Source organism: Nakaseomyces glabratus, chromosome J (genome assembly GCF_010111755.1).
Source record: "Nakaseomyces glabratus chromosome J, complete sequence".
NCBI lineage: Eukaryota > Fungi > Ascomycota > Saccharomycetes > Saccharomycetales > Saccharomycetaceae > Nakaseomyces > Nakaseomyces glabratus.
This window is the reverse complement of record NC_088960.1, coordinates 90,815-117,686: the sequence shown is the minus strand read 5'-3', so window position 1 is coordinate 117,686 and position 26,872 is coordinate 90,815. Positions and strand designations below refer to the sequence as shown.

The 26,872-nt window shown below is 43.4% G+C and overlaps 13 protein-coding genes and 1 non-coding gene across 14 annotated transcripts; 8 read left to right on the top strand and 6 right to left on the bottom strand.

The window, feature by feature from the left end:
* Positions 1-374: 374 nt before the first annotated feature.
* Positions 375-1,154, top strand: TAD2 (tRNA(adenine34) deaminase; the record flags this gene model as incomplete). Its single annotated transcript, XM_447756.1, has 1 exon — positions 375-1,154. The coding sequence occupies one exon, from the start codon at positions 375-377 to the stop codon at positions 1,152-1,154; it is 780 nt and encodes a 259-aa protein (XP_447756.1).
* Positions 1,155-1,283: 129 nt separating this feature from the next.
* SNX4 (Snx4p) lies at positions 1,284-2,576 on the bottom strand (the record flags this gene model as incomplete). Its single annotated transcript, XM_447755.1, has 1 exon — positions 1,284-2,576. One exon carries the CDS (start codon positions 2,574-2,576, stop codon positions 1,284-1,286), a length of 1,293 nt encoding a protein of 430 aa, XP_447755.1.
* Positions 2,577-3,171: 595 nt separating this feature from the next.
* On the top strand, positions 3,172-3,253 carry tS(AGA)7. Its single transcript has one exon. It is a non-coding gene; the product is annotated as a tRNA-Ser (tRNA).
* Positions 3,254-3,440: 187 nt separating this feature from the next.
* On the top strand, positions 3,441-3,815 carry GVI51_J00869 (uncharacterized protein; the record flags this gene model as incomplete). The annotated part of the gene is made up of 1 exon (XM_065626632.1): positions 3,441-3,815. The coding sequence occupies one exon, from the start codon at positions 3,441-3,443 to the stop codon at positions 3,813-3,815; it is 375 nt and encodes a 124-aa protein (XP_065482704.1).
* Positions 3,816-4,011: 196 nt separating this feature from the next.
* Positions 4,012-4,605, bottom strand: RLP24 (ATPase-activating ribosome biosynthesis protein; the record flags this gene model as incomplete). Its single annotated transcript, XM_447754.1, has 1 exon — positions 4,012-4,605. One exon carries the CDS (start codon positions 4,603-4,605, stop codon positions 4,012-4,014), a length of 594 nt encoding a protein of 197 aa, XP_447754.1.
* A 268-nt stretch (positions 4,606-4,873) lies between these two features.
* Positions 4,874-5,335, top strand: PAM18 (Pam18p; the record flags this gene model as incomplete). Its single annotated transcript, XM_447753.1, has 1 exon — positions 4,874-5,335. One exon carries the CDS (start codon positions 4,874-4,876, stop codon positions 5,333-5,335), a length of 462 nt encoding a protein of 153 aa, XP_447753.1.
* A 121-nt stretch (positions 5,336-5,456) lies between these two features.
* On the bottom strand, positions 5,457-6,593 carry NSE1 (Smc5-Smc6 complex subunit NSE1; the record flags this gene model as incomplete). The annotated part of the gene is made up of 1 exon (XM_447752.1): positions 5,457-6,593. The coding sequence occupies one exon, from the start codon at positions 6,591-6,593 to the stop codon at positions 5,457-5,459; it is 1,137 nt and encodes a 378-aa protein (XP_447752.1).
* A 261-nt stretch (positions 6,594-6,854) lies between these two features.
* Positions 6,855-8,255, bottom strand: LTV1 (ribosome biogenesis protein LTV1; the record flags this gene model as incomplete). Its single annotated transcript, XM_447751.1, has 1 exon — positions 6,855-8,255. One exon carries the CDS (start codon positions 8,253-8,255, stop codon positions 6,855-6,857), a length of 1,401 nt encoding a protein of 466 aa, XP_447751.1.
* Positions 8,256-8,513: 258 nt separating this feature from the next.
* On the top strand, positions 8,514-9,164 carry RPC25 (DNA-directed RNA polymerase III subunit RPC25; the record flags this gene model as incomplete). Its single annotated transcript, XM_447750.1, has 1 exon — positions 8,514-9,164. The coding sequence occupies one exon, from the start codon at positions 8,514-8,516 to the stop codon at positions 9,162-9,164; it is 651 nt and encodes a 216-aa protein (XP_447750.1).
* Positions 9,165-9,588: 424 nt separating this feature from the next.
* Positions 9,589-11,721, top strand: GVI51_J00737 (succinate dehydrogenase [ubiquinone] flavoprotein subunit; the record flags this gene model as incomplete). Its single annotated transcript, XM_447749.1, has 1 exon — positions 9,589-11,721. One exon carries the CDS (start codon positions 9,589-9,591, stop codon positions 11,719-11,721), a length of 2,133 nt encoding a protein of 710 aa, XP_447749.1.
* Positions 11,722-12,369: 648 nt separating this feature from the next.
* GYP6 (GTPase-activating protein GYP6) lies at positions 12,370-13,683 on the bottom strand (the record flags this gene model as incomplete). The annotated part of the gene is made up of 1 exon (XM_447748.1): positions 12,370-13,683. The coding sequence occupies one exon, from the start codon at positions 13,681-13,683 to the stop codon at positions 12,370-12,372; it is 1,314 nt and encodes a 437-aa protein (XP_447748.1).
* Positions 13,684-13,785: 102 nt separating this feature from the next.
* On the top strand, positions 13,786-17,730 carry MHP1 (Mhp1p; the record flags this gene model as incomplete). Its single annotated transcript, XM_447747.1, has 1 exon — positions 13,786-17,730. One exon carries the CDS (start codon positions 13,786-13,788, stop codon positions 17,728-17,730), a length of 3,945 nt encoding a protein of 1,314 aa, XP_447747.1.
* Positions 17,731-18,619: 889 nt separating this feature from the next.
* On the top strand, positions 18,620-21,220 carry NSP1 (FG-nucleoporin NSP1; the record flags this gene model as incomplete). Its single annotated transcript, XM_447746.1, has 1 exon — positions 18,620-21,220. The coding sequence occupies one exon, from the start codon at positions 18,620-18,622 to the stop codon at positions 21,218-21,220; it is 2,601 nt and encodes an 866-aa protein (XP_447746.1).
* A 166-nt stretch (positions 21,221-21,386) lies between these two features.
* Positions 21,387-26,519, bottom strand: NUP192 (Nup192p; the record flags this gene model as incomplete). The annotated part of the gene is made up of 1 exon (XM_447745.1): positions 21,387-26,519. The coding sequence occupies one exon, from the start codon at positions 26,517-26,519 to the stop codon at positions 21,387-21,389; it is 5,133 nt and encodes a 1,710-aa protein (XP_447745.1).
* Between the last annotated feature and the right edge of the window lie 353 nt (positions 26,520-26,872).

The window sequence follows — 26,872 nt, the reverse complement described above, 5'->3', positions numbered from 1 at the left end:
CTAACTAACCACTATAACTAAACTCAGAGAAATCTTATAGTCACAATACTTGATCAAATAGATAGCACTATTATACCACTAAATGCCTGAAAATTTTTTTGCGATGAGCTAAGCTCATCGTATCTTCTTGAAGCTGAAATTTTTCACACACAGCATACGACACAGAAAACGTCGCAGAGCACAGGTCTTTCCACTGCCAAAGTCCAAATTTGGCTCATCGCATAGCTCATCGCATAACTCATTGGAATGTATATTGGCCACTCGAGGTTATCAATCCCATTATTTCCTTTGATTTGCTATGTTAATGACACAGGGAATCACCCATTGATATACCTGCACCTTTTGTGGGGGGTAAAATTGAGTTAAAATTGAGGATGGACAAGTACTTGAAGCACATCGATAGTGCGTTGAAGCTGGCGAGGTATGCTCTTGACCATGGGGAGACGCCTGTGGCATGTGTTTTTGTGCATGAGAAGAGCGATAGTGTGGTTGCCTATGGTCTGAATGACACTAATGACTCGCTAAGTGGTACTGCACATGCTGAGTTTGTGGCCATGCGGATGCTCAGAGACGCTGTACAGGCTCAAGGGTATGCCTCGGTGCAATTGAAGCAGTTGTTCAAAGAGATTGTGTGCTACGTTACAGTCGAGCCTTGCATTATGTGTGCTTCTGCGTTGAAACAGATGGGGATTCATAAAATTGTATTCGGTTGTGGGAATGATAGGTTTGGGGGTAACGGGACAGTTCTATCAATACACAGTGACAAGAGCACAACGGTTGCTGGCTCAACCGAGTACGATAGAACAATATTGGTACCAGGTATACGGCGTCGTGAAGCCATCATGTTACTGAGATACTTCTACGTTAGGGAAAATGATCGTGCCCCCAAACCGCGTACTAAAGCGGAGAGGAACCTCGACAAGAACACATTCCCACCTATGCAATGGTGCAACTACCTAACGAGAGATGACTTCACCACTATATTTGGAGAGCCACTAATATCTAAATATGATAATAATGAAGACCTGGCAGGCGAAACGATTAACTGGGATATGATTGATAATAGTCACGACAGTATTATCAATGAACTTCAGCAAGAGTCCCAAAATTTCGAACTTTTCCTGCAAAATAAGAAACACAAACATTCTACCTGAACTAAATTCCTGTATGGAGATGTTTCCTTACTTTTTATACTTTTGACGTGTAGTCATAACGATTGTAACTATAAACTATTAAATAGATTATCATGCACATATACTGTAATTTCATTGCATAGCAAAGCGCTACCTTAGACTCTGATCAACCTTCTCCCAGGTCTCTAACATCCTCTCATAAAATTTTATATTTTCATCTGCAAGATTATTCAAAGATATCTTCAGCTCATCATTTTTGATCTCTTCGAACTTTTTAACTTCTTTAAGAGTTTCTTGCTCAAATGTGTCCGCAACTTTCTTAGCAGTTTCTAGTTCTGTGGTCAACGATGAGATAGTAGATTCCAACTTGTTAATCTTATCTCTTCGGCTGGCCTCCTGATTATAACCTGCGAGTTCTTCCAATTTGCTTGTCAAAAAGTTACCGCCACCATACCCGGATATCAGGTTATTTTTCTCCTTTATCGATTTCGTGAGATAGTCACTTAGCTCTTCGTAATCTATCTGTTTCTGATCCTTTAATCTCATAGTTTGCTTCATACTCCCAATGTAATGGCTCAAATCTTTCAAGTCGATTAGGTACTCGTAGTCAATAAACATATTCAGATCCTGCAAACCGTAAGAAAACTGAGTAACTCCCTCGATAAAAACTTTCAAGCTGTCAGCAAGCTTATCGTTATCGGACGACACCAATTCCTGTAGTTCTTGCAGAGTCAATCCAAGCTTCGAGTAATCCTCTATGATTGCTTCGTTTTTCTTCACAACTCTATGAAACACCTTGTTTATTCTATTCACACTATTATCCAATTTATCACTCCTGTCTCTGATCTCGGTAAACTCCTCATTCTGATTGTGCACTTTTTTAAAGGCATTCATTACAGCATCCGTAACATCCTCCTTTTGCGCGTTCTGCAGGGTACCTGCGATGTTCTTGCGGTACGTATCCCACTCATTACCCACCAAGAATATTTCCAAAACCTTGCTGGTCGATAGGATAGGATGCTGGGACACACGCCTCAAGAAGTTCTGTAAACTATGACACCTCCGCTGGGTGAAACGACGTCCGAACCTGTCACCAGCAATGTACTGCAGCACCTTCTTGTCCGGCAAGGGAGGTATTATGCATGTCGGATGGTCGTTCTGCAAAATGTCATGTAACAACACAACGTCGTTATACCTCCGATGAACTACTATAATATCGTCAAAGCTAGCCTTCTGATTTCCATGGTATGAGGGGTTATCTGTCCTCGTTGAGATCTGATAACTCACATATGGCCCCAACCCGGCCTCCCCAGCCCGCTTCTGCGGGTCAGACACAAGTATCTCTAACTTATAAAACTTTCCTCCACCATTGACACGCTCTGCAGAACTACCCTTGGCATTGCCGCTGCCAGTCACGCTCGCATCTGCACTCGCACTATCCATGACCTCTTATCTTCAAGAAAAAAACCTCTATTCCAAACCAAATACGCTGAATTAAGTGGTAACTAACTCCTGAGCTACCAATCCAACGTTCTTATGCTCTGGGTTTTGCTCAATAGGCCAGTTTTTACTCCCAGAAACTACTTGACTTTGTAGTTCCTGAACTTCTTATACTTCTGAGATGGGCTCCCTTTAATGACGTCATAAATGACATCGAATTTATGAGGTGGTATATGAATAGTCAGCTATACAACCTCGATAACAGCACTATGTAGCCACAACTGTTCACCCAAAAGAAGCATAAGCAAGATATGTAGTAGCGGTTCTTTTATACTACACCAATTCCTTTAGGCTCGAAGGAGCGATCTCCTGTAGCACAAATAGCAGATGATAGTTGAAATTGTGAACTTTAAGGCTCTGTCGGTTCCTGCACCGAAATAAACACAGCAGTTGGCGCAAATATATCATAAGGAGTTATATGTGGTAGTTGTTATTACTGCGGCCTGTAATGCAGTCTTTATAAGCGAAATTTTTGATTGAAGGAATATAGTTACCTATACACTACTACTGGAAACTTTCACTTCCATCTAATTACAATGGCAACTTGGCCGAGTGGTTAAGGCGAAAGATTAGAAATCTTTTGGGCTCTGCCCGCGCAGGTTCGAATCCTGCAGTTGTCGTTTATTTTTTTTTTGGATTTTTATAATCCATTAAAACACATCAAAAGGCCACTACTTATCTTCATAGATCAGTGCTGTGAACTTCGAAAACTGTACTTATCGACACTATATTATACCCTGGTGGCCAAATCTGTAACCTATCTTTTCCTTTTTTACGTTCGACTGGAGGGACGGTGCCCGCGATGAGATGAGCAAACTGGTGGTCGACATTGGGCAGATCAACAATAAGATCAACAAGAGATACAGGGTAATAGGGCGAGTGGAAGAGCTGGTCTCGGGTTCTGCTGGGTATATCAGTATCATAGTGCTCAGAAATGCGCCTGAGCTCTCGAGTGAGGACGGTAAGTTGCGAGTTTCTGTTGGAGATGCGTGCTATTCCAGATTAGCCACCGCTATTGGAGAGCTATGCCAAGGGAGTGCTGTAGACGCTATGATTCTGAGTTTCATGAACGAAACTGGGGAAGTAGCATATGAGTTGCTGGACTTGAGACTTGTATCAGTGGGTGAAGTTGAAGCACTGAGACAGTTCTGGGCTTCTGAAGACCGTGAATTGCTCGGTTGATATAGACAGTAACAAAATTTGTTATAACATGACTTTTTGATAGTATATAATAATTGATGTATAGCTACACCTTGATATATAAATGTGCTTTCCGGTAATATCTTATGAGATAAAAGTTCTTTTTCTTCGATGAGTCTTATTAATGTACAGAATGGGGTTTGAATGTTTATATTCCTATGCTGGCAATGCAAGCATCTTAGAATGCAAGCTTCTTTGCGTTTCTCTTCTTGTTCTTCAACAAGATCTTTTGTTTCTGGAGTTTCTCTTCTTCTTCTTCCTCGCTGTCGACCTCCATGTCTTCCTCTTCCTCGGATTCCTCTTCTGACACTTCCTCTGCAGCGGCTTGTTCCTTTGCCAGCCTGTTGGCGATCTCCACCTCTCTCAACCTCAATAACTCTGGGTTGGTCTCGACCAGCTTCTTGTCCCTTAGGAAGTCCCGCTCGCTGTTACCCTTCATTCTGTTCTTGTAGAACGCACGCTCACGCTTCTGTCTGATCTCCTCGATACGCGACATGGCCTTCAACGTCGTCGCCACAAGCTCACGGTTATACCTGACTGGCACATTCCTGCGCTGCGCAAATGTCAACGTAGAGTCCACAGCAAGCTCCTTACCAGCAGCCTTACGGAACGCCTTGGTCCACTTCAACTTACGTGGGTTCCTCCGTTGCTTGAAGTTCTTGTGACACTTCGACCTGCAGAAACGAAACTCCTTGGCGTCGTTACGCACAAACATAATACCATGGCCAGGGTACACCGGCGAGGAACAGAAATGACACTGATATATTCTCATACTTGCTTATTACCCCTCTCAAACGATCAATATAGAAGACACACAACAGACTACAAAACCCATCACTCAAATACTAGTGTTATAAAGGCTTCTGTTATATGCGATGAGCTCATCTCATCGCAAAATTTTTCAGTTTTGAAGAAAACTTTTCCTACGGAGGATCCGTCACATGTACTTCCATTCTGAGAAGAATAAAAGAGTCGAAATTGGCGTTGAATCAAGTTATGGGGTCCTGATGGCAGGGAGAGCAGCAGTATAAGACGAGAGCATGGACGGTACAGGTATTAGCGATGGTAGTAGTGTGACTGGTGACGCGGCTGCAGGTTTCCCCGCGGGTGCCACGCAGGCTCCGGGCTCGAAGCAAGGCATGGACCTGTATTTCGACAATGCGTTGCAATATATGGGTGAGCACCCGGTGCTAGCTGGTGTTGGTGGGTTTTTGGCGCTCTACGTGGGTGCTGGTGTGTATAAAGGTGTGCAGACGAGGCTGAACGGCGGGAAAGCTGCCACGCAGTTCTTGAAAGGTGGGTTTGATCCGAAGATGAACGCCAAGGAGGCTCTACAGATATTGAACTTGAAGGAGAACAACCTGACCACGAAGAAGTTGAAAGAAGTGCACAGGAAGATCATGTTGGCGAACCACCCGGACAAAGGTGGATCACCATACCTGGCCACCAAAATCAACGAGGCAAAGGACTTCCTGGAGAAGAAAGGTATCGTGAGGAAGTAAATGCAGATAATTTAACGTTCTATTGTTCTGTAAATAGGTAACAACAATAATGCAAATATGTTATAAGTAACTCATTCATTTTTTCGACCTTGTATAGCAAATTATCTCTACTGCACCATCACTAGGTGACGTATACACCACGATCCAGAATCGATTCCCCACAGCTCCTGCAAATACGGTTCTCATGTAGAATATCATGCTCATAACAATCTACATGCCACACGCTATTGCAATCCCTCGTACTACACTGCACACCCTGTGCCACTATATCTTTGCAGCGTTCACAACTACTCATGCTGTAGTTATCGCTAAGATAGTCATTCATTTCCACTAAAAGACGCAGATCCAGCCCATATTTTCCTTTACCTGTCTTGTATAGCCATCTTAGTCTACATAGTTTGTCCAGCAACTCCTGCGTCTCTAGCGGTTGCAAGTCAGTAGTATCCGTAAGTGCAGCTATATCAGCTGTATAACTAGCATAGTGCGTCCAACGAGAAACTGAAGAGCTTTGAACAGGCTCATTGTTTTCAGCGTTCTCTGGACCTGACTCAACATCTGAATCATGCCGGCGCTTGTTACCATATGCTTTCTGTCTGATTTCGTCTATTTGTTCAACGATTTTGCTGTCTACCCCACTAACATCATCGACTTCGTGTATTACACTACCTCTATCGGCTAACACTTTTATGAAGGCCTTAATATACTCAAGTTCTTTGTCTGTGAAAGTAGTGGCATGCTTCATCTCACCAAATGGGGAAGTGTCGATGTATACATAATACTGACTGCTGTTTGGAAAGTTGACTTTACCAAACGAGTTCGCACTGTTAAGTTCAAGCTGACTTCTGACTTTCTCACTCACAATGGCTCTCCCAGATCCATATATAGCCTTCTTTACCTGGTATTTAAGTGGTTGTAACTTCAGATTGATCCGAGCCACACGCTCTTGCAACTTTGCCTGCCACTCGAACACGCTGAGCCCTTGTTCCAAATCCCCTTGCTCGTTCTCCATAAGTAACATTACCTTCAAAAGCACATTCTCATGACATACACCTCGGCAATTGAGCAAGTACTGCAACAGATGCTTCTCTTTCTCGCTCTCACTCAATCCAATGCGCACCTCGCCAGCCAGATCATCGCCAACATCATTATTCGGTGTACCTTCAGACATCTGGGTTGCTACCTCTACTCCGTTACTTTTCTTAGATCTGGCAATTGCCTTCAAGTGTAGTAAATGGCTCTTTATAAGTTTGAAGCTCATCGCTTGTCCCGTAACGCGCTACGGATTACCAAAGTGATTTATACCCTGGCCATTTAATAGTGGAACAAACAGGCAAAATATATGGTAAATACCCAAATCGAACTGTATGATCTGAAGGTGTATAGTGCATGGTATCTATATAGTTTGATTTTAGTGTGCAGTAGTTAAGTGTCTATATATATTTGTTGATAAGAAATGAAAACAGAACGAAAATAAAATGCAAAAATAATGAAAATTAATATACAGTTTGTTCCTAGAAGATCAGAAACGTAGAGAGTTTAGTGAGCTGGTCACCTTTTCTACTTCCTTCTTCTGTCTCTCACGGTTTCTCCTCAAGCTCAGTTTACCTTTACTGACCTCGTCTGCCGCCTGCTTGATTCTGTCTCTCTCGGCATCCTTCTTGACAATCTTTCTTCCACCGGCATCCAGCTCGTAATTGTCTAGGAAGTCATCAAGCATGGACTCAAAGTCAGCTCTCTCTTCCTCCATGTTAAATGGCTTTGCATTTTCGTACTCGTCGTCTAATTGTTCTTCTTCGTAGTTCTCATAGCTGGCGATGATGTTGTCGTATTTGTCATCTAGGATGGTCATGGTCTCAGTTCTAGCAATAGCACTTGAGGACATTGAGAACCCGGAAATATCAGACATTGCACCTTTCTTCTTACGCTCCTTGCGCTTCTTTTTACCAGTGGTCTTCTTGTTTATCGTCGGCAGATCACCCAATACATCGCCGTCTTCCTCTTCTTCTTCATCCTCAGAAACGTTACCGCCGCGAGACAAGTCGTCACCCTCAGCATCAGAGTCAAACTCGTTATCAGACTCGAACTCCTCGAACTTCTTCTTCTGCTGCTTCTGAAATCTCATCACATCAGCCTGATAATCGATGCCTTGCAAATCTTCCAAGTTGTCTATGTTGTCGAACTGCTTCATCTCGTCCTGGTAGTGAGTCTCCTCGTATTCATCCAAGTTATCCATATCCCACTCGTCGAACTCGTCCTGGAACTCCCCGTCGCTGCCAACTTCACCACCTTGTAGCAGCTCGGCGAAGATATCATCGTCCTCTTCCTCGAGGTCATCGGCTACTTCTACTTTCTTTTTTCCTTTCTTCTTCTTGGGATCCTCTACAACAATGTCCTCGTTCACCACATAAGCCTCGTCCTCTAGTGCTTCCAGCACTTCTCTAAGCGCTGGGTTCATGTCAGGCTTGAAGCCTCTGATGTCATCGGGCACATCCTGCTGGTGTTTCAAGTACTCAGGCTTTGCCATACCGAACTTGAACACAGAGTCTGGTCTGGTGGGAGCTTCGCCCTTGTACGTGTCCTCGACGAACAAGTCCTCTATGTTCTTCTTCTTTGCTGGGGCCTGAGCTGGAGTCTTGGCGATGAACACGGCGTTGGGGTCCTGTCCGATGGGCTTCAAGTGCTGTGTGTAGTCGTACTTCGAGTCGTCGAAGCCAATACCGTAGATGCGCGCCTCGCCTACGTGCTCATTCACCGGCTTGCGCTGCCTTTGGGGCCGCTGCTTCACGGCCTGCTTGCCCTTGGGGTCCACTGGCACCAGCACATGCTCGGTGGCATCGGCGTCATAGTAGTTCGGGTCGTCGTGGGGCCTGTGCACAACGGCAAACTTCTGCGAGTTCTTGCTCGTAAACTTCTTCGACATGGGAAGGGGTAGGTATATTTAGGTTCAGTGTTAGGCTGCACCTCTTGTACTAAGTGCGATGCGATGCGATGCGATGCGATGCGATGAGCTTATCCTTTGAAATACTTTTCTGCAAAAAAATTTTTCAAATTCGCGATGAGCTATAAAGAGTGCTGCTGAAGAGCAGATAGTCTGGGATACTTAAGGCTGAGAGGTTGCAGGAGGGCAAGTCAGAGTACAGGACAGAGAGAGAGAATAAGAGAGAGAGAGAGGAGCACAATGTTTATACTTACCAAGCTGAAGGACCTGGTGCGGATCCCGCCGGACCAGTTCCACCGGGACGCGGTAAGTGCGATCACGCATGAGCTGAATGTGAAGTACAGCAACAAAGTGGTGCCGCATGTCGGGCTGAGCGTGAGCGTGTATGATCTGCTGGAGGTTGACGAGGGCCAGCTGCGGCCCGGGGACGGTGCGTCGTACATCAATGTGACGTTCCGGTGTGTGGTGTTCAAGCCGTTTGCCGGGGAGATACTCACCGGGTGGATCAAGCGGTGCGACGGGGAAGGGATACAGGTGTCTATGATGGGACTGTTTGACGATATATTCATTCCGAAGAAGATGCTGTTTGAAGGGAGCTATTACTCGCCTGAGGACGGCGCGTGGGTGTGGCCCATGGACGAGGAGACGAAGCTGTACCTGGACGTGAACGAGATGATCCGGTTCCGTGTGGAGGAGGAAGTGTTTGTGGACGTGAAGCCGCCCTCGCCGAAGGAGCTGGAGCTGGAGCGCGAGCGCGAGCTCCAGCTCCAAGAGCAGCAAGAGCATCAGCAGCACCAGCAGCAAGAATCGAAGCTGGAGAAACCGCCAGCGTACGCGCTTCTGGGCAGCTGCCAGACGGACGGCATGGGCCTGGTGTCCTGGTGGGATTGAGTTTCCCCCCTCTGAGGCACTGAACCGGGCAAGCTAGGGGAACACCGGCGGATACAACTGGTGGGGGATAAGATACGACACAATATAGACTCACATATAATATCACACGACTAGTCCGCGCACCGAGCGCACAGCATATACAATACTATATAATGCAATGGAGTAGTATACAATAGTATACAATAGCATACAATAATATATAATACTATACAATAGTATACAATGGATGCAATTGTATATAATACTATATTATAGATGTAACACCTACAACACGTATAGGCTGTGTATGCTACAAGTAAGGGTATGACAGTGTGAAGTGGGTAGCACCAGTAACACACCACACTGTGATGACACTGTCAACGCTGTAGAAGCGGTGTAGAAGGTGTCAGAGTAAGTGGGGGGAGACTCTCGCACGAACGGATCAATGGAGACGGACTTCTCCGAGAACCAATCAGAAACGACCAAATGTGAAGCAGCGCAGTGCTGCCCCCTCTACGCTGCGCTAGTCCCCTACCCTTCCCTTCCAGCGGGCTCTCGGGCTCGGGCTCGGGCTCGGGTGCTGTGTGGAAGTGAAACATATATAAGAGACATGCTTCGCTATGTGGTGGGACTGGGAGGAGAGACAATCCACAGATCTGGAGAACAGGAAATAAGTAAAAACCCAAACACCTCCACCCATAAGAAAATGTTGAGGACGGGATTGAGACTGAGACAACTATCTACCAGCTGCGTGAGGAGACACGCAGCGCCTGCGGGGCTAGGCGCGGGCAAGTACAACGTTATAGACCACGAGTACGACTGTCTGGTCGTCGGTGCCGGTGGTGCGGGGCTGCGGGCCGCGTTCGGGCTGGCGGAGGCCGGGTTCAAGACTGCGTGTATCTCTAAGCTGTTCCCTACGAGATCGCACACTGTGGCCGCACAGGGTGGTATCAACGCTGCGCTGGGGAACATGCACAAGGACAACTGGAAGTGGCACATGTACGACACCGTGAAGGGCTCAGACTGGCTCGGGGACCAGGACGCGATCCACTACATGACGCGTGAGGCGCCCAAGTCCATCATCGAGCTGGAGCACTACGGTATGCCTTTCTCGCGTACCGAGGAAGGCCGGATCTACCAGAGGGCCTTCGGTGGCCAGTCGAAGGAGTTCGGCAAGGGCGGGCAGGCGTACCGTACCTGTGCCGTCGCGGACAGAACGGGCCACGCGATGCTGCACACGCTGTATGGCCAGGCGCTGAACCACGACTGCCACTTCTTCATCGAGTTCTTCGCCATGGACCTGCTGACCCACAACGGCGAGGTCGTCGGTATCATCGCGTACAACCAGGAGGACGGTACCATCCACAGGTTCCGCGCGCACAAGACCGTGCTAGCCACCGGTGGCTACGGGAGAGCGTACTTCTCCTGTACCTCCGCGCACACCTGCACCGGTGACGGTAACGCCATGGTCTCCCGTGCGGGCTTCCCCTTGCAGGACCTCGAGTTCGTGCAGTTCCACCCCTCCGGTATCTACGGCTCCGGCTGCCTGATCACAGAGGGTGCCCGTGGTGAAGGTGGCTTCCTGCTGAACAGCGAGGGTGAGCGGTTCATGGAGCGTTACGCGCCAACCGCCAAGGACCTGGCCTCCAGAGACGTCGTGTCCCGTGCCATGACCATGGAGATCAGGGAGGGCAGAGGTGTCGGCAAGCACAAGGACCACATCTTTTTGCAGCTGAGCCACCTGCCACCCGCGGTGCTGAAGGAAAGACTGCCAGGTATCTCCGAGACCGCCGCCATCTTCGCAGGTGTCGACGTCACCAAGCAGCCCATCCCAGTGCTGCCCACAGTCCACTACAACATGGGTGGTATCCCCACCAAGTGGACCGGTGAGTGTCTCACCATCGACGAGAACGGCGAGGACAAGGTGATCCCAGGCCTGATGGCCTGCGGTGAAGCCGCCTGTGTCTCCGTCCACGGCGCCAACAGACTGGGCGCCAACTCCCTGCTGGACCTGGTCGTCTTCGGCCGTGCCGTCGCCAACACCGTCGCGGACACCTTGCAGCCGGGCACACCACACAAGCCTCTGCCTGCCGACCTGGGCAAGGAGTCCCTCGCTTCGCTGGACGCCATCAGAAACGCCAGCGGCGACAAGACCACCGCACAGATCAGACTGAACATGCAGAAGACCATGCAGAAGGACGTCTCCGTGTTCAGAATGCAGGAGACCCTGGACGAAGGTGTCAAGAACATCACCGCCGTCGACAAGACCTTCAAGGACGTACACGTCACCGACAAGTCCATGATCTGGAACAGCGACCTCGTCGAGACCATGGAGCTGCGCAACCTGTTGACCTGCGCCACACAGACAGCCGTCTCCGCCGCAGAGAGAAAGGAGTCCCGTGGTGCCCACGCAAGAGAGGACTACCCATCCAGAGACGACGAGAACTGGAGAAAGCACACCTTGTCCTGGCAACAGCACACCGGCGACCCAGTCTCCATCAAGTACAGAAAGGTCATCGCCACAACCTTGGACGAAGCCGAGTGCCCACCAGTGCCACCAGCCGTGAGATCATACTGAGCGTTTCCCCCCACCCCCTTTTTACACCTTGCTCAGTGTTTTCTTGCTCCTAAGAATTTTAAAACAAAATTTATCCCTGCATAAAGTCTTTTATGATAATGTCTCCTCGAATGTTGATTTGAAGAAATTAAAAAAAAAAAATTATTATGGCATTTCATTTGCTAACCCCCGACCACACTTTGTATCTTAATATTTTAGCCCCTGGTCGGATCTTACTAGAGAAAGTTTGGAACTGAAATGGTTTTTAGGAGGCTTTATAAGCTGGAGTGATATCGTTGTCTTGAATATATCGTTGTCTTTTGCAATATACCACTTTTCGTAACTTTATCCCTTTTCAAAAGCTCCTCTCTTAAACTTTTTGTCTCTTCTGCAACGTTGTCAAAAACAAAATATATATATAACCTTATTTATTATTTTATTTATTTAATAACACCTTATTTATTGATCTATCCCCGTCGTAACAACATCTATCATGCTCAGGTGCGCTGGAAATAACAAATAGCCTCTGCGCAAAGCTACCAATGTCTATGCTCTTCATTACATACAAATTGTCATAATCGTACCACAAAATTAAAATATTAGTACTAAAAAATAGCACTGAAAACCTAAAGATTCAGGCAACAACAAAAAAAATACTGTGCACCCGCCTCATCTGTGCAGTCTCTGCAGCACCCTCTGCTTGAGCTTCTCCTCCATTCGCAGCCTGTTGGGGTCCGGCGGAATGTCAGGCCTGCCGAGCTTCATGTCCCGCGACTGCTGGTGCATCGCTAGGATCTGCGGGCTGTCGCGGTACTTCCACTCTAGAAACTTCGTAGCGGTGCCAAACAGCTTGTCTAGCTCGCCGGCATTGAACTGCTCCGTGGCCTCCATGGCTACTTGGCAGTACTTCACCACATCGATATGGGGGTTCATCTCTTTGTACCGCAGCAGCAGGATCTCAATGAGATCGTCGTGGTCTAGCGTCTTGTCCCGGGAGAACTCTACTACCTGGTCGTAGATGGACAGCAACATCACCGAAATGAACGCAGCCATGAACAGCGGGAATTGCGCCGCGGGAACCGTCAGCAAGTGGTCCCAGAGCTCCAGTATATCAACTTTGGACGCTATCTCACGGATAAACAGCAGCCTGGTCCACCTTATTATCCATATGAGGTTGTTGTTGTGGTGTTTACCGTGCCCAGAGTATATGATACTGAACACCTTTGGCGAAAGTCCCATCAGCATCGGCCGGAATATCTTCTGCTCCCAGTTCAGCAGGTTGTCTTCCTCGTAGAACACTTTGTTCAGCGGCGCCATCAGCGTGGTGAACAACTTCAGCACCGTTCGCAGCTTCGTCTCGCTGTTCTCGTCGTTGTCGTAGATCTGCATGTATATCATACCCATAATCTCGTGGAACCCTTGCTTGTACTCGATGCTGTCGAGCAAGTAGTTGTACAGCAGCAGCTTCATGTTCTTCACGTGCTGCGGCTCGCTGAACATCGGGTGTATCAGCAGCCGTTTCAAGTCCAGGTCCACAATCTCCATGGAGGTATTCAATCGCTCACTCAAATCACCTTTCTCAGCACCGGCTAACGGGTGCGCAGTGGCACGCACAGGCGTCAGTACCCGCACATTACCCTTCCCAAGGCCGCCATGACCACCATAAGTAGCATGTGTGTGGCCCGCACGCCCGCCAGAGCCAGAGCCAGAGCCAGAGCCAGACACACTCCGAGACTCCTCATGACGGTACTCCGCGCCAGGCATCTCGAGCTCAGGCAGCTCCTCCCCGGCCAGATGCGTCCACAGCCAACTCCGAGACCCGCGCCCAGCACAGCGCTCATCGCTGCGACTCATGCCCTCGTAAAACTCACCGAGCCACACCCCACGCGCAACAACACCACCGTGGTCATACCCAAGATCTACCGCCCGCTGCGAGAACCAGTCCATCCTGCTCCTCTGCTTATACCAGTAACTCTTACCCATTGAACCAATTTAAAAAGCTCAAATTTCAATCTTCTTTTTTTTTGGCAGGGGCCACCCCCCGGGAGTCCTCCCTAAAAAGTATAAAAAGGCCCGAAACGATCAATGGGAGGACTTCACTCTGCTTGGAGCCGGATGCAGGTACGCAAAACCATGGACAGGAGGAAGAGTGCCACTGATGTGGACGTTGCGTGGCTTATCAGGAACAGTTCGCACCGGAAGGGTGTGGTTTACAGTGAAGGGGACGAGGCGAGCGAGGTGTGCAAGCTGCCTATGCGGGAGGTGAAGGAGGAAGGAGTGCCGCTGCGAAGGACGAAGTCTGCGTCGTCTGCGCCGGCGCCTACGTTTAGTGAAAGTGCAGCCAATGCCAGTAATGCCAGCGTGGAGGGCGGCAGGAGGGGCAGCGTGTCTAAGGGGAAGATCGGGTTCTTCAAGTCGTTGTTCTCGCACCATCGGCACGAAGTGCCGAAGCCCGTGGAGTCTGCGCCGCAGAGCCCCGAGCTGAGCCCCATGCAGTCTGTGCAGTCGAACGGGTCCTCTCCGACCAGGCGGCTGAGCCAGCCGCGCACCATCAGCAACGAGTCCTCGTATGCGGTGTCGGCGGAGAACAGCAAGCGGCTGGACGACTTCATAGCGCACTGCAAGGAGACGCTGAGCGAAAGACAGAGAGGTATTGACGAGAGGCAGCGGCACGCTTCGATCGGCAGACCACAGAGTTTTATGACGCCGGCTCAGAGCGCGCCCAGGAGGCTGGACTCGCGCGGGAGACCCATCCCACCGCACCCTTCGAAGTCTGCTTTCCCACCAATACTGAAAAGAGGCAACTGCGACGAGCGCAAGCTGAATGTGGAATCCACAGTATCCCTGTCGTCTGTCGACGGGCCCGCTCCAGAGACGCCATCCTCGGCGACGCACAAGTTCGGCGCATTCTTGAAGAAAGTGACCTCGTATGGCAGTCAGCCCAGCTTGAATCCAAACGGGACTTTCGACAGCATCGACCGTACCGTGAGCAACATATCAGACTCATCCCACAGGACCACACAAGACAGGTACGGCACAGTGCCGGGACTAGAGAACTGTAAGCAGCTGAAACACGTAGCGTTTGCGACAACAACCTATTTTAATGACCCACCACAACAGATATGCAGCAAGAACCCCAGAAAAGGTGAAGTAGAAGTGAAACCCAACGGATCAGTTATTATTCACAGACTCACACCAGAGGAGAGAAAAAAGATAATGGAAACATCTTCCGCCGGTATAGTAGTCGGCGGCTCAGGACAGTTGAAAGTGCTGAACCCAATAGAACAGCAGTCATCAGACGACGAGGACTCACAGAAGAGAAATATAGCCATAGCAGCAGAGGAAGCAGCAGCAGAGGCTAGAGGAAATAACAAGAAAGAAGAAGATATAGAAGTTAGCAAACTTGCATCCCACTTAACCATCGATAAACCAATGGTAAGCAGAAGACCTCGTGAGAACCCAATTAGAACGAGCTCTAGCTCCTCTTTACTTTCGATTCTATCAGATGAGGAAAATAAAAATGGTACAGACCAGTCTCCAAAGGGATCTGAGTCAGATTCAGGTACTGATGAAGAAGAAATATACCCTCCTCCGAACCTCAAGATCCCCCATGATGTGGTTTACACAAGGTGCTGCCATTTAAGAGAAATTTTACCAATACCTGCAACTTTGAAACAGATCAAGAAGGGCTCGACTGATCCAATACCTTTATTACAACTACGGAACCCTAGACCTTCTCTACTGGAAATATGGTCTTTTAGCGATTTCCTAAGCATATCTCCTGTGCTGTGTGTTTCTCTCGATGGTGTTAGTCTGACAGAAGAAATGCTAAGGATTATTCTGAGCTCATTGGTATCAAACCCACATCTGGAGAAGTTGACCATGAGGAACACTCCATTAAATGAAGATGGTTGGAAAATATTATCTTATTTCATAACCAAACAGAAGAAAAACTTTGTCGCATTGGATTTAACCATGGTACCAACAATTAAAACCAACGTACAAAAACCATCCAAATCCTCGTTGGCCAAGAATGCTAATAATCCAAATCTTTTGAAAAGAATGGAATGTAACACACATAACAGATCAGACATGAACTGGGACCTACTAACTGCAGCGGTGGCTACTAAAGAGGGTGGTATTGAGGAATTTGTATTAGCAGGTGCATGTATGAGTTATACGCAATTCAAAAACTTTATTGAACTGGCATGTACAAATACAGATAGACTAGGGTTAGCTTACAACAAATTGACAATGGAGCAGTGTAAAGTTCTGGCTGAATGGATAGTTACATCCAATATCCGCGGTCTAGACTTGGGATTTAACGACCTAAAAGGTAAAACATCAGTGTTCACTGATGCCGTTGCTAACAAAGTTCAAAATGTTGGTGAGAAAAATGAAATGAAGTACATTTCATTAAACTCAACAAATTTATCAGTCGAAGCCGATACCACTCCTGAAAATAACGAGGTTTTGAGATTATTAAGTGTATTATGCTACTCAGAAAACTTGAAATTTTTGGATTTGTCCAACAATCCAAAAATATTCCCTCATTGTATCAAAACCCTAACGACGTCATTACCAGTGTATGTGAACTTAATTAGGTTACATCTAGATTATAATGATCTAGATTGTGCTTCGATTGTTGTCCTCGCAGAGAGTCTACCACTATGTTCAAAATTGCATCATTTGTCTTTGTTGGGGAGTAAGTTGAATTTGGCCTCGGCAAAAGCATTAACAGAAGCTGTGAATAAGAGTAATACATTGATGACATTAGACCTTGAGTATAATACTGTCCCTGAGAGTATAAAAGAGAGAATGTCCTTATACACCATGAGAAATATCCAAAATGAGCTTGATAATGTTCAGAAAACAAAAAGGAAAGCAGGACTTTCCTTACCATCCGTTCCTCAGGAGGAAATGGCAGCTAATGAGAAACAAATATCCACCCTACAAGAAGAGTTATCTTCGTTACTTACTGACAAGTTTGAAGACTCTTTAGAGTATGACAAGTTAGTTGTAGAGTTTATTGAAAAGATTACTAAGGTTAGAACTAAAATTGAAAAAGTTGTCAGTGATTTATTTGATCTGAGAGTTAAGAATGAGCTAAGTTGTGAGGGTAAGGAGACCTTGATAAACCTATGCCTCATCGACTCAAGTTTTGAGCAGGGTATTCACCTTCTGAAACAGCGCCATAATAAATTACAGAAACACACGGTAGCAGCACCAACGTCTATACATGACGAGAAAACAAACCTGACCTCAAATAAGGCAATGAACAAGTTACTAAACAACCCTATGTTTTCAGATCCATTTGCTAATGATTCTATGAGTAAACTATCAAATAATGATTCTGATCAATCTTTAGAAAGGACTCAGAGGGATAGAACCATATTATCTTCTTCTGCATTTGGAAACACCGGCCATTCCGCCTTGCTACCATTTGGTACTGCCACAGTGGAAGAGTCCAACAAAGCTGCTGACGATACAGTTGAGTTTAGAGAAAGTGAAAACTCTTATAAGACAATCGTCCGTGGTCCAAGTACCGATCCAATTGGTACCAAATATGACATTCTGAACAAAGAACTCGAGCACCTACAAAAGAACAAAGCCAATAAACCAGCTGAGAAGTTATATACATTAGACTCCGGAGTATCCATCAATTCCGATGAATTAACTCGTGCAGCAGAATCTTTAGAGAGTGAAAAAATTAAGGACTTCTTGCTGAAGAACGATGTCGCTACCATCGTTAATGTGATTGATGAACTGCACGAGAAGGGCTATCATCTGCACGATATTTTCCGTAAACAAGAAGTTGACGACCATAAGAAAGAAGAAATTCTCAAGACACTACAGGAGGACCAATCTCATAACAAAAGCAATAACCCATTCTTAGAAAGTACCGGCAACGGTGCATCCGCCGAAGCAAAGAAAGCTATACCAAAGTACATGGAAGAGAAAGCCATTGACGAAGCATACGACCAAGTCCTTGACAACATCGCAAGAATCAGAAGTAAAACTCACGAATAAACAAACTTTTAACTACATTTTCCTGTCTCTGTTATTCCATCAAACGTTCTATTTTCAATTTCATGTTCAAAATTTATCATTCAAACCAAAACTTTTTTGCATTCGAACAATCTCTATTTATCTCCACATTCTTAATATAACTGCAAACCTAACAAAAACTATAACTAACAAACTTTCTAAAACAGTGAACATTTTGCCGTAGACTTCACTGATCTCAATATTCATGTTTCTGATATACAGTTCCCATGTTTTCATTGTTTAATTATTCATATCCAATTATTACTTTGTAAAACTATGTATCAACCACCCACCCAGACAATTAATATTTTAATCATTACAGTTACTCAAATACACTAACTACTCGTATTATCTTAGCTTACAAATACACTAATCAGCCAAGTCACTGAGTTAATATGCTGATCGGTGCAAGGCAGTATACATCATATACTAGTAAGCCACATACCATACGTACAAAGCGATAATATCACCCGTTTGTTTTTTTGCAAAAAATTGGCATTTCAAGAAGGATCGGAATGCCATCAAGTACCACTGATCATCGGCATCAATCAGGCTTTTTCTGGCGTCTAATAGTGAGTACAATCGTCGAGACCCATATTTAACGAACCATACTAACGGTATATACTTGGTTAATCCCCTTTATCTGCAGTTTTCAGCGTTTTCATAGCCTTTCTATCTTTTTTTTTTGGTTGAAGACATCGAAAATTAAGCAATTGCGTCTCGGGAACTAAGTCAATAGCCTAGTTACACAGCCAATTATCCATTTTATTGAAATTAAAGCAATTACAAACACTAGTTATAACAAAGAAACTAATAGCTTCTTTTTGACATACAAATTTTAAGCAGAAACTGTGATATAAATCAAGAAAATATGAGTGCCTTCGGTAACAGTGGTGGAGGTTCTTTCAGCTTCGGCAACAATTCATCGTCTGCATTTGGAGCGGCTGCCAACGCTGGCTCTAACAATACTGGTGGAAGCTCGGCCTTTTCTTTTGGGGCCAATCAGAATGCATCCACACCATTTGGTGGAGCTGCAACGAACAACTCGGCAAACAATGGTGGTGCTAACAACACTGCGTCCCCATTCGGAATGAACGCAAACCAGAATAAGCCATTGTTTGGTGGAGCAACAGCTGGCCAGTCTAGTAGCCCATTTGGTGCAGCAAGCAACAATACTGGTGCAACCCCAGGACAGACAAATAACACAAGTGCTTCACAAGGCCTATTTGGAAGTAACTCGAACAACGTCTCACAGAAACCTGCCTTTGGATTTGGCGCATCAAACACACAAGCTACACCCAGTTTCGGTGGCTTCGGCTCAGCACAAAATGGTAGTTCAAATAATACTACTGGTGCTAGTGCTTTTGGGGCTGCTACTTCAAATACACAAAACACAACACCAGCAGCTACTAACACGGGGAGTGCAATCGGATCAACACCAGCATTCGGTTTCAATAGTGCCAACAATAATAACAACAACGCACAAAATAATAAGCCAGCCTTCTCCTTTGGATCAACACAACCACAATCCAATAATACGCTAGGCACAGCAGCAGGTACAAACTCCAACCCAGGCAGCTCAGGCAAACCTGCATTCTCCTTTGGCGCTTCCAATACAACCAGTACTACCGGAACAGCAGGTGCGGTCGGTAATACCTCTAATACTCCTGTACCTCCCTCAGGAAGCACTCCAAAACCAGCATTTGGAACTAGTGCATCTACTACACCAGCTCCAGGCGCTGGCTCTTTTTCATTCGGTTCTTCAATTGGCACAGATGCTAACAAAACAGATGCAGCAAAGCCATCTCTGTTTGGCGGCTTGAACAAACCTGCGGATGCTGCATCGAAACCAACCCTTTCATTTGGTAGCACTGCTCCTTCATCAAATACTACAAATGACAAACCTGCTAGTGACGCAAAACCTGCCTTTTCTTTTGGCAATAGTAGCACCACAAATAACGGCCCTTCTCTATTTTCACAAGCAAAACCAGCTGATGAAGAAAAAAAGACAACCCCAGCTTTGAACTTTGGATCAGCTAGCCAGTCAGGTGAAAAGACAGAAGAAAAGAAACCTGCTTTTTCCTTTGGTGCTGCAGCAACAGGCTCGACAACTCAATCTAAACCATCACTGTCTTTTGGAAGTACAACAAAAGAAGAAAACAAATCCAGCTCTACACCAGCTTTCTCTTTTGGTTCCAAACCAGCAAATGACGACAAGAAAGATACTCCAGAAACTTCTAATAAGCCAGAGGCATCGAAGCCAAGCTTTTCTTTAAATCTAAGTGCAGGTACCTCTGAAAAGAAGGATGAAAATTCAACTAAGCCTTTTTCATTTGGAACCAAAACTGCTGAAAAAGATGAAACGAAGACAGATAAACCTGCCTTTTCTTTTGGAAAGACAACTACAGATACTAACGAGTCCAAACCCGCCCTTTCGTTTGGAGGCAAGAATGAGAACTCGGATAAAAAATCGACACTAACGTTTGGCTCTCAATCGGAGAAGAAGGAAGATTCAGGTGCTAAACCAGCTTTCTCCTTTGGATCTAAATCTGATAAGAAAGATGAACCTCCAAAGCCAGCATTTTCTCTCGGTACTAAGACTGATAAAACTGAAATTTCTGAAAGTAAACCTGGTTTCTCCTTTGGCGCTAAAACAGACAAACCATCAACTACTACAGACGTTAACAAAACTGAAACGCCGAAAGCTGGATTTTCTTTGAAGTCGGATAGTAAAGCGGATGACAAATCAAAAAACTTCAGTTTTGGCACATCTAAGGATGGCAAAAATACTTCTGAGACCGACAAGACTGAATCTGCAAAATCAAATTTAGGAACAGAGGCATCTAGTCAACAGAAACTCGAGTCCAAACCAGTGGAAGTAAAACCTGTATCACTTGATAATAAAACACTTGATGACCTGGTGACCAAATGGACAAACCAACTCTCATCCGCTTCGAAGCACTTTGATCAATATTCCAAGAGAATTACGGATTGGGATCGTATTCTTGTAGATGGAGGGAAACAAATTAGCCAACTATACACTGAAGCAGTTAATGCAGAACAAGCACAAAACAAAATAGATCAATCTTTACAATATATCGAAAGGCAGCAGGAAGAACTTGAGACATTCCTGGATAATTATGAAAGTAGAACAGAAGCACTTCTTTCTGATATTCTACCATCTAATTCGGGTGTGCCAGGCAATAATAATGATCAAAAACGTCTACAAGCTTACAAGACTGCCGAATCATTGGATGAAAATCTAAATGCTCTTTCGGCTAACTTAAGCTCTTTAATCGATGAAGTAAATGATGTCAGCAACACATTTAACAACGTAACTAGCATAAACCTGAACAACAAAGACGAAAGTGCCCAGCTAATCAAATTGCTGAATGTTCACCTAGATGCTTTGAAGTCTTTGGATAATAACGCTCTTCTATTGGAGAATAAGATCGATTCAATCCAAAAATAATTCTATAACTTAGAATAGTAGCTAAATAATTTGTATAGCATAGTAACATGTTGACATGAAATTTTCACAAAAGGCTATCAACAGATAGATGATATTATTTTACAAGCAAATTATTGTTATCATGAGAATGATCGTAACTATACCGCATTCTATACTTAGTTAATTATTATTTATCTTCATATTTGGTGATGGTGCAGATTAAAACAACAAGCTTGATAAATTCTTGGTGATGTTTATATTTCAATTCATCCGAGGCTTGCTTCTTTCCAGATTTATAAAGCGTATCTCTCTTAAAAGTACCTATGATCAATTTTTGATACTGCTTCAACAAGGAAGTGGTTGCTAATCTTACAGCATCATTAAATCTCCCTGAACTGATAACAATGGCAAGCATCAGCTGGAAAATTGGAATTATCAATTCAAAAATTGAGACCGAAGTCGCTTCTTTACCCAAAATTAGAGGTTCATCAAATGTAATGTTTACTCTCAATAAAGAGGAAGTATTATTAGAAGTTTCGTCAAATACTAACTCAAGTCCTAGGTCCGGATCAATCTTCAAGAAATTTAGCTCAGCTAAAATATCAAAAACTTTGCTTTCAATCAGTGCTACAGCACCTTCTCTTGTTTCTGCAATTCTTATCAAGAAATATGCTGTTGCCTTGAAAGCAGTGAGCTCATACAGGAAATTCTCAACATTGACATTTTCTGTGCTTGCATTTAGTAGTGAATCTGTCGCTTTCAAAGAACGAATGATGTGAAATAATTTTGTACTTCTCATTAAAGTCATAACTATGAAATTCTCCTGATGATGATTTCCAAGTTGTACTAACGAATCCAGGAGTAACAACCCCGTTATCTTAATTGCTCCTTCTCCATAAATAGCGTCGTTACAAATCACTTCTACCAGCCTCTCATTATTTAGGCGTAAATCCTTCACTATCGCATAAGCCATACCAGAGTTTTTCAAAACCCGCAGTAGGTAATTGTTAGCAATAACGTAAAAATCTGATCTCAGTTTCAAGGATGACAATGGAGAACTTATCCCTCTTATGCATACTTGGAATAAATTGTGCAGTTTAGAGTCCAGAAAATACTTTCCAGATGAGCTTGCATTCGATTGATTATATATATGGAATAGGAATACCATTAGAGAAACCAGTTCTTCTGCAAACTTAACATCGATATCAACATAAACACTTATTTTTGGAGTAACCATATCAAAAACCTCCAGAATAAATGTAGATCTTTTCCTCTCACCCAAATTTCCGTCAGATACAATGATTTGAACAAGTTGGACCCAGTTATGAAGAATAGCCAGCTGTTGAGAAAATGACTCCTTTCTTACTAGAAATAGAGTAATAAGTTGCTTTACCTCTTCAAACTCGGATAGTATCTTATCCATAAATTCCTTTGAGTTTAGCTGAGACACAGAATAAGTCTTACTATGTAATTCAAGTACTGAGCTAATTTCATCAAAATCATAGATATTTCCTGTGCAACTTTTTCTTAGCTGGACTTTATCCAAATCAACTGGCAAATCCTTTAGAAGCTGAAGGTTTTCTGGCACTATCTTTTCCTTTAAGATTATATTTTGATGTAGGGGACGCAACAGAGAAAAAATTCGAGCAGAGTAGATAGAGTTGGATATCAGATAACTTGTATACGGTGCTACTCTTGAAATGGTACCCTTCAATGAGATAGTATGAATAACAACGTTTAGGAACTGAATCATTGATGTCCTGTATCTCAAAAACATTAGATATGCACCAGCCGAGCTACCTTGAATAAAGCGTGCCTTGGTTGATTGAGTAGTAGATTCCAAATTTAGGCCATTCCACAAAGTGTGATTTGACGTTTGGGGATCAACATCCATAATCTTCTTTATTATTTCATTATTTGTGATATGTTCAATTACCAGATCCGATGTCAACTGACTTTTACACATGAGCTCTAATAATTGCAGCGATAATGCTGCTAATCGCATTGGTGCAAAATCAATTTTATAACTGGACAGTTCATTCAAAGCAGAAATCAAAAGTCTAATTACCGAATGAAAGAGTGAATGCCCAGACTGAATAAAAGTACTTAAATTGGGCCCAAAAGTTAGCGTATTATCATATTGAAAGCCCAATAATAAATGTGCAACACTAGGTTTTGACGATTCGATATCCAAACTGTCTTTTAGAAATTCAAGAATCTCCACTTTCAGCATTAAATTGTCTGAATTTTCGATAGGACAATCAAGTTGATCAATAAAAGCATCTTTGATTCTTGCTGACTCATCAATAGAATCAAAAAGTGTAAATAACTTGTTACCCAATATTGGATCAGGCTCTGTTGAATTAAATAATAGTGCCAATTTTCGTAAGATATTAATCGAGATTATAGGAATACTGTCATTGTCCAGGCCAATATATAACCCTAGACAAGTGACAAAATCCAAATTGAAGAAAACTGTTTGCGTGAAAGATACAAGACCGTGAAGACCGTAGTATTTTGGCCTATAAAATTCACCGCTTTGATATTTTTTGATTATTGTGAGCAATTCTTCTGTATAAGTCTTTTCGTAATCCAATGTTCTCTCTATAACAGATAAAGAAAGACGCAAAAGAGTTTGCAGCTGACTGTGTGGTTTTAAAAGGGAGGAATTATCTATCCCTACTGATGCAATGGAGTATAGTTTTGTATATACATTTTCCTGAAACAAAAAATTGAACATCGCAGGTGCTGCATTATCCTGAACATAACTTGCAAAATTCTCACCATGAACAAGGTTGTCTAAATTAGCACCAACAGAAATAGAGTTTAATAGCACAGAATAGTCAAATGAATTCAAACAGGTCAGAATTATTTCAAGCACACGTTCCTGTAATTCATGTCTTTTAAATGAATCTGTAATTTTGTCTGAGTTGACAAATACCTCATTCATTACAAATTCTAAGTAAGGCCAAATTCCCGACTTTCTGTATGGACGACCTAACTGATTTGGATATTGTAGATGTCCAAATACTAGAAACTCCTTGTTACAATCAAAAGATTCAATCTGTAGTAAATTTCTAATCAATGCAAGAAATCCAAGGACATCAGAGTATGTAGTCAAAATCGAACTGAAGGCAGAAATATACTGCGATGTGTCAGACAAGGCAACGCCCTTGAATAAAGTGCTATCCAGCTTATGCCAAATGCTAGCTCTGTCGCTTTCTAAAATTGGGACCAGTGTACTGATCGTATTAAAGCAGGCACCTACCAGAGGAGTTTCACATTTTGTTAACTCAAAGATAACATCAACAAATAAATGAGAGAACATTAGCTTCTCATCAGGCTCCATTTGATCCGCTACAGAACTTATCAAAGTGAGCAATGAGGACAAAAATACTATTGTTTCTTCATTCAAACCTTCTTCTAAAGCAAGTAGCGTTGTGTTGAGCTCACCCTCATTTTCTTGTTCCTTTGCTTGAATAGCTTTCCCTAAGTTTAGTATTTTAGAGGAATAGCTACCGATAGTATCAGCTATTCTTTTCCAAGAGGTGGGATTGGAGTCACCAAGGTAGTAATAGACATTCAAAGCATTCTCTTTACCAGATGATAACCCACCTAGCATTAAATAGAAGCAGGACTTCATCAAATTATCATTACATTTTGAAGCCCATTCAACAAAGCCATATGCTGCAGATTCCTTGTCTTCCCAAAAAGCAGCTACGTAATGTGGTCTCTTGGAATAGAAGTAAAATACTGACACAAAGAATCTTTCTAAATCTGCTTTGGTTGCTATATCATCCAAATCAAGATCTTCACCGGACAATAACGAGTCCTCTTCAGCGTCTTTTAATTTTGTTAGCAAAAATGCACAATCTGAAATAAATGTTTGGATGAAATGATGGATATTTTCTTCTAGAAACATCTCAAACATTTCGGAAATATTTTCACGAAACTTTGAAATTTCTTTATTCATATCTGAAGTAGAGAAAAAAACCCTTCCCTCATTTAATCTATCCATACTAATCGAGGTTGATCCTAACCCATTTGTGAACCTGTTGTCTTTGCTATAGTTGTTAGGTGAAATCATTGAAGGAGGACGGTAGGTATTCCTGCTAAAGCTTTCATGAGGTCCATTTATCTTTGTGCTGTCAGAACGTTCAGTCAAGCTAGACATTTGATTATACTTCTGTATAACATTTTCATCCACTAACTGTAATGGGATAAATCTTGGTAGGTGTCTTTCCAAAAGTGCCCTAAAATCATAATATTGTACAGCTGTTGATTCATCTATCCGAGATAAATCAGCTATTACAATCAGTAGTTGTTCAATTGCACCTAATTCAACTGCGATAGTCATGGGGTCATCAATATCGGATTTGAAATTCAGTTTTGTTACTCTATTTTGGGGGTCTTCTTTACACCATCCAATCAAAAATGTTAGAAAAATAAACATAATTAATACCTTCATTGGTTTTTTATAAACTTGCTCTTGTTTTGTTATCAACTCATTAGTATACTTCTTGTGCAGTCCGAATATATCCACATCAGAGAATGTGTTAAGATTAGAAAATAAGTTTAATAACGTTGGAAGAAAATACACCACGAAGAAGTCATTAGTTTCCATTTTTAATGAATGTTCAATAATCAAATCAACGGAACTGATCTGTGTATTTATTAATGATCTTTTTGACAATCCATATAGCACTTGACTAAGTAAATCATATTCTTTAGAGAAAAAATCCCTTTTAAAATGAATGCCTTGAGTAATCAATGGATTCATGTTATCAAGGATTTGATTTCTATTCACTTCCTGCTTGATATCTGACAAGTGTTTCGATATTATATCAAAATTCTCCAGGACTTTGCTTAAAATAGTGGTATTGGTTTCTGCATTAAAGAACTTTTTATAATAAGGACTCATAACATCTTCAGCATTGCAGATATAAGACACAATCTGAAGTATGTATTGCCTTCTGAGGAAAAAGGATATTTTACCATTATTAACTACTTCAGAAGCATATATTTGACTCCCAGGGGAATTTTCTAATACCAAATTCACTGCCTCTAATTCATCTAAGTTAAGTTCATCAGATAATGAGATTATAGATATAATGAAATCCTGGTTCAATTTGAAGATTGACCCATCATCGGTCTTGTAATCTTGTAGTTTTTCTAGTTTGTTCCGTGATTCGGTGTTCTTTGGTGGATATTTGAGAAGTTCTTTCAGATCAGGCAATAATTGAGTGAATAGCTCGGAGCTAATTGCCTTAGCATCAATGGAAGCATAAAGATCACTAAATTGTGATACGCTCCACTTCATTATTCTCTTTGTGTGGTATTATCTTTCAAAAATCGTGTAATCCAAGCTCTTTCTTTCCAAAAACAGGATAACTTTCTTGAATACCTGAGGAAAATGATTCAGTTCTTGATTTAAATTCGGTAAATTGATTTGTATTAGTTGATATTGGTAAAAGGATCTGACTTACAAATCTGCACAAATGTTTTTATCCTATAGATGTGTTCTGTATAACCTTCAAAGAGTTGGAATTCAATTGGTCAAAACAAATACACTATTCGTTATCTTGACTTGAACCTCGGCTAATCAAATCTTTAGCAGCCTGAAGTTAACTTCATTTTGGTGTGATTTTAGTTCCTCATCACCAAGAATTCATA